A 6000-nucleotide genomic window follows, 5' to 3' on the forward strand; every position below is an offset into this window, starting at 1 on the left:
GTTTGGGATAAATTCATACCCTGCCCTTACTCTCTCACGTGTTGTTCAAAATGTTAATAATACACTTAGAGCTAGGAGGTAGCTCTACATTATTGCAAACTATTAGTTCACTACCATATAAGGGGTTGATTTTATTAGGAAAATGTACCTCATGTCCTGTTATCATTTAATTAACGATGATGATGAGGGGGAAATTCCACTAATGGAAGGCAAATGGAATACTTATTCTACTATTTAAATAATCAATCCAGGAGGAGATACAATTTGAAAAACAACCATTTAAAGGGAAAATCACAAAGATTACATATTATATGAGGTCAGGGAATACCCATGACGGGAAGGTCTGGATTGTCAGAATTTCGTGTGGATAAATCAGTACTCTGGGTCTCAGATACCTTGTTTAGAAATCAGAAGATTTAGATTCAGTTTCCTTTTTGGGATCTAAGATTTTGATACTGTGGATCAAGGACAAACAAAAAACTGTTTCAGAACTACTCAATGAAAAACGTCTGATTGCTTTCTTAATATTTAGATAATCATTGATAAGTTACCAAGTACCTATGTCTCAAAAATGGATCCTATGTAAAATAAATTAGACCAGTCAATGCCTCAATGCCATCTAAAAACTTCACATCTAAAATTAAATTACAGCCGGGCTTCCCTGGTGGCGCGGTGGTTGAGAGTCCGCCTGCCGATGCAGGGGACACAGGTTCGTGCCCCGGTCTGGGAAGATCCCACATGCCGCGGAGCGGCTGGGCCCGTGAGCCATGGCTGCTGAGCCTGCGCGTCCGGAGCCTGTGCTCCACAATGGGAGAGGCCACAACAGTGAGAGGCCCGCGTACCGCAAAAAAAAATAAAAATAAAAAAATTAAATTAAATTAAATTACAGCCAAGAAATAGAAAGGAGATACAGACCATGGTTCTTAACCTTAACATGAAAATCTAATCAATGGTTTTAGAGCAGTTCTCTGGGAAAATGTACACACATCTCTAAATTTCCTACAGTTTTAGCTGGTATAGGACCCCAGTGGACCTCAGAGTAAAAGCCCGCGCCTTTAACAGTCAAGTGATAAAAATAGTGAATACATCGGTTATATTACTAGACAAGGGCAATTATGTTTGTACGGCAGGTCTCAAAGAAGGAACTGCAAAAGTCACACATCAACAGAAATTTGATTAAAGACATTCCTAAACATTATGCAAGTTCTAGTGTAAATGGTTGCTTCTCCTATAAACAGTACATACATGACTGAGAAGAGCAGTAAGCCTTGCAAATGCATGCAGCTGTGGGCAGAGAGAGGGTATCGGGAGTTAGTAAAAGTAGTCTTAAGAAACTGCGTGCTTGAGAATAATTGTCTGATTTGTGTTTGGAAGCTGAGGCGCAATGTAGCCACTTAAACAAAAATAGCTTAAGAGATTTCCAGCTAAGCTTTGAAGACTTAGTCCCCTAAACATCTAGTCTGAAGTTGAGGATTACTGCAGGGCCTTTCTGATGTGAACAAGGTAAATGCACGCTGTCTCCTATTATAACCTAGTTTTCTGGTCAGATAAATTTAAAATGTGTTCATTCCACTTCTTTCTTTGCCATCCCTGCCCACAGTAATTCTTCTCTGTGTTCTTACAGACAGACAGCACCATCCAGCCCGGGGTCACACGTACAGTTAAATGTGGAGGTCCTGTGCCGAGAGCTTACAGCCAACATAATGAGACTAGAAAAGGTGACAGGTCTCTTTCCTGGGTTGGGGGCGTCACAGTAGTGCCTGTCCACTGCCACAGGGCAGGGGTTACACACGCATGGCTGTGCAACAGGCCACCTAAATGACCATACGCGGCCAGGGGATTTTCCACTGAAAAATAGGTTCCAACCTCATCTTCCTTGTCGGTTGACCTTGTGGTTTTCCCACTTGGTTAGAAATCATTCTCTGTGCCATAGGGCCCAATGGTAAGTGTCGGCTGACACAGGGCTCGGGGAGGGGCATGGTCAGGAGTGCCCCCAACCAGAGAGGGCAGCCCCCAGCTCCACCCAGGCTGGTTGTCGCCATACAGAAAATATTTGCATTCAGTCTCTCTATGATACATGCCGTTGTTCCCATCTGACAAATGAAGCCAAGTTTCAAGTGAACTTGCTCCAGGAGACACACCCAGAAAGCTGGCAGGACTGGAATTTGAACCAGGTCTGACTCCAAAGTTGTGCTTCGAAGCCCTCTGCTTTTACTGCTCCTCAGAATCCAACCTTAGACCTGGGGGATAAGACCACTGAGTAGGGAGGTGAACAGAAGGTAGGCACCCAGAAATATCCCCAGAGTTAAACCTAGTTAACATTTCTTACTTCTCCTTTCAGCACGTCTGTCCCCGTCTCATGCTTTATTGTGACCCTTATCCTTAAAGGAAAGGTTTAGAGTGAGTTGTTCAATTTGAATTGCTGCCACAAATGCCAAGCGTTTGGTGGCTTTCCACAGTAGTGCAGTTATGCTCACTTGGGAAGAAACATGAAATACAAATGAGTCAAATTATGCTTGTCTTGCAATACTAAATGGTATCTAGCATTTAACCACTGAAGTATGGAGAGCAAAGGAGTCTGCATACTTCTATTCTAAACCAAGGCATGACAGATAATTCCCACTGAATCACTGTATCGATGGGCAAGCTTGGAAATTTTTTCTTTTAAATGCACAGTCAAGCTAGAGAAGGTATGGGATAGCAACCAGAACTGTTTTCCCTTCTAAAATGTCAGTTGCTAAGAATTGAAGATAAAATTTTTTTGATGAAATGCTTAGAAATGTTTGACTTCCATGCTGACCTAGAGAATGGGGTGGAAATTTTCTCTCTCGTTCACTCTGGCACACAGTGGTGTTCTTTGGACTGGAAGCACACAGAACCCTGCTGCCCTGCCGTGCATTTCTTCCCACTCCCCTGCCGGGCCCAGCTGGGACACCACTTTCTGTAATGAGGGACAGGAAAACAGGAGAGCTCATCCACAACAGGCAGACAGCTGGCCATGTCTTGTGCAGAGCCCAGCCACTTGGCTAGGAGGCCTACAGTACCAACAGAAACCTGTGTCCCAAAGCAGAAGAAGGGAAGAGGGGATTCAGGGTCAAAATGCATGTGTTGAAGTTGTAAAAAGGCATAAGTTGGACACATTGCTCATAGGAATCTTAGTATAAAAATAGTCACCAGGCCACACCCATGTGCTGTTGCTCGGTCTGCACCCCCAAGCCTCCACCCGCCAAAGGGAAGCTGGTAGTAACGCAGCAGCGCATGGTTGGGGGACAGCAGCTGTGTGCTGCGGGAAAGTCAGAGCTAGGTCTCAGCTCTTTCTACTCAGTACCAGCAACTTCCTTCTCCTCTCCTGCAGGGACTGGTCATGTCTCAGCCTCCTGGTCTGCCCTCTTGTAACTTCCCCATTTCTGTTCACGGCATCACTGCCCTTTCAGTCATCCTTTTCACTTGCCACTGATAGATTACGCAGGACTTTGTCAACTAATTAGCATCAAATGTCTCCTCAGTTTCTCTAAGATGGGCACCATTAGGCCATTCTGACCCCCTACTACCTCCTAGTCTAAGAGTATGAAGTCCAATCTCATTATGGTTTGTATTTGCATTTTCCTAATTACTATTGCGGTTGAGCATCTTTTCATATATATATTGGCCATATGGATTTCCTTCTGTAATATTCCTTCTGTAAATTGCCCCTTTATCTCCTTTGTTTTACTTTTGGGGTTTTTGTCTTTGTAGGTGTTTTAAATATTTTGGATATCAGTCTTTTATTTCATTTCTTTCTCTACCTTCCCACTCCTGCTTTTCCATTCATCATTGGTCCTGTGGGAAGCTAAGGAAGATATGAAGTAGGAATTTGGGGGATGAAGGCAATGCCTTTTACAGGTAAAGAAGTAAATACTTATTTTCTTAGTACTGGGAATGGCATTAATGGTGGAGCAGTGCAGAAGAAAGAGCATGAACTTTGGAGTCAGATGTCTGTTCTTTTCCCTACTCTGCCACTTACCGTGTGACTGGTCTTGTTACGTAGCATCTCTGGCCTTTAGCTTGGTGTATAAAACCTGCCTCTGTGTGTGGTGGTGTGTGGTCAAGGTGAGCACACATGAAGTTCCTGGCACATACTGATTAGATCTCTTCCTCTCCACTTATCCTGTGTATGCCTCTAGGACATCACAGAATGTTCTTCCAAAAGAAGACTATGTTCTCTTTCTTTTGTTCCACAGGGTTCCCTACTCCCTCACAGTACTTATTGGCTCTTGAAAATTCCTTGCTCTGAATTCTTTAAAGTTCATTTACCCAACACACATTTACCAAGCACATTTTCAATGCCCAACACTATACTGTGGTCTTAAGATCCACATAGGCAGGGTCCGTGGGAAATGTTATATCTAATAGGAGTGTTAAACATTATTTGTGGTGTTTGTCCGATTCAGACCATCACGTGGGATTTGTCAAGCCTGGTTTCGCATTGTCTCTGAATGCATTTGGGTCACACCTGGTGTTGCCAGGGCTTTTGTTCTGTTTCTCTTAGTCTCTACCGACATTTTCATCTTTGTGCCACTCTTTCAAAAATTTTTAGCCTATCTTTTTTCATTTTAAAGTGGTTTGTCAAACAGAATTCTATGCCACGATCATGCATTTATTTGCCTGATCTAAATTGAACCCATGTGTAGCTTTTTATTCAAGATAGAAGAGGTTAAGCTCAAGCATTATATAGACCACAGCAAATATGCACTTAATATACTCCATTCTATGTAATAACAGGAGCTTTTCTCTTATTTCAAGATACAAAACAACTTACAAAAGCTACTTGAGAATGGTGACTGACCAGCCAGAAGCTTGGACCAATGCAAAACCTCGCACTTCCCTTGAAGTAGGTGCTCCCCCGGCATTCTGGTGGAGCGCTCCCTGCTGGCCAGAGGAGCGAGCAGATGGGCAGCCCCAGCCATGCTTGCCCTTGGAGGTCTCCAGCTCAGGAAAGGGGGGAAGGGGAATAATTTTGGCTCCTGTGCAATAAAATTTGACCTTGACTCTGAGGAAGTTTTCAGGGCTGCTGCCTGAAGAAAACAGACCCATCTCTGGAGGTCTCAGGAAGGGCCTGGCGGACTTGGACGATTGTGGTTCAGTGGGTTATCGTGACTGTGTCAGCGGTACTGACATACTCCTCCACTCCATGCCTTTTCAGTCCTACCCACCTGCCTTTTCTCTCCTGTACACCCCTCTTAACCAACCTTCAAACTAAGGGATATATCGTGTGCCAACAAACTCGATAGGATCCTTAGAATTTGCCATGGCTCTCCCAAAAGACAAAAAGAAACAAAAAAGCCCTAACGGACAGACTTGCTTCAAACAAATAACATTTTAGTTTTTGGTTTTTTCCTTTCTGCTGTTATGTTCTGGTTTAAGTCACCTGTATATCTTCTCAGTTGAGTACTGGCAAGAGTATTGGACAAAGTGGATTAAACTATCTCATTTTATGTTTTGTTCCTCTAATAACTAATAGGACTGATTCTCACCCACCCCAGGTCAAGACGAATTTGTGAGACATGAGACTAAAGTACGAAATTAACTTACTTTGAAACCAAAACTAATCTTTAAACCAAAAAGTATGATAGTGACTTGATGCAGGATGAAAAACACTGCATTTTTAAGATTGTAGGTGGACTGTGTGTGTTTTGAAATAGGATGTCTGTAATTAATGCTGAAACCCATCTCAGCATGATGATAGCATGCTTTTCTCTTTTGCTGACTAAAATATTTAACTAGTGGTTTTGCTAACTTCTATTTACCATATGGGTTGGCTGGTTTTTATTCATAATTATTTAGGTACCCTAATATCTGTAATATAAAAGATATTCTGTTTATCTATGATGCATTTTATAATCATTTCTATGAAATGTATTTTGTTTAATCAGATAAGCTAATAAGTGAATTGGTTACATCATTTGTATTTGTTAGCCTACTGGACAAGAATTGTGCCTGGTGCACCCCTAGCTTTTAATA

The 6000-nt window shown here is 42.5% G+C and overlaps 1 protein-coding gene across 3 annotated transcripts in view; it reads left to right on the forward strand.

Annotated features, from left to right (window-relative positions):
• The window catches only part of GRAMD2B (GRAM domain containing 2B), a 119736-nt gene extending 114819 nt beyond the window's left edge, over positions 1–4917 (forward strand). For all 3 annotated transcript variants that reach the window (XM_060093295.1, XM_060093294.1, XM_060093296.1), the window contains 2 exons: positions 1625–1718; positions 4783–4917. In XM_060093295.1, the coding sequence (XP_059949278.1) occupies positions 1625–1718; positions 4783–4824 (136 nt within the window). In that variant the 3' untranslated portion in view covers positions 4825–4917. The remainder of the gene's footprint in view (positions 1–1624; positions 1719–4782) is intronic.
• The last annotated feature ends 1083 nt before the right edge of the window (positions 4918–6000 follow it).

The sequence above is a fragment of the Mesoplodon densirostris genome, chromosome 3 (genome assembly GCF_025265405.1).
Source record: "Mesoplodon densirostris isolate mMesDen1 chromosome 3, mMesDen1 primary haplotype, whole genome shotgun sequence".
Lineage (NCBI taxonomy): Eukaryota > Metazoa > Chordata > Mammalia > Artiodactyla > Ziphiidae > Mesoplodon > Mesoplodon densirostris.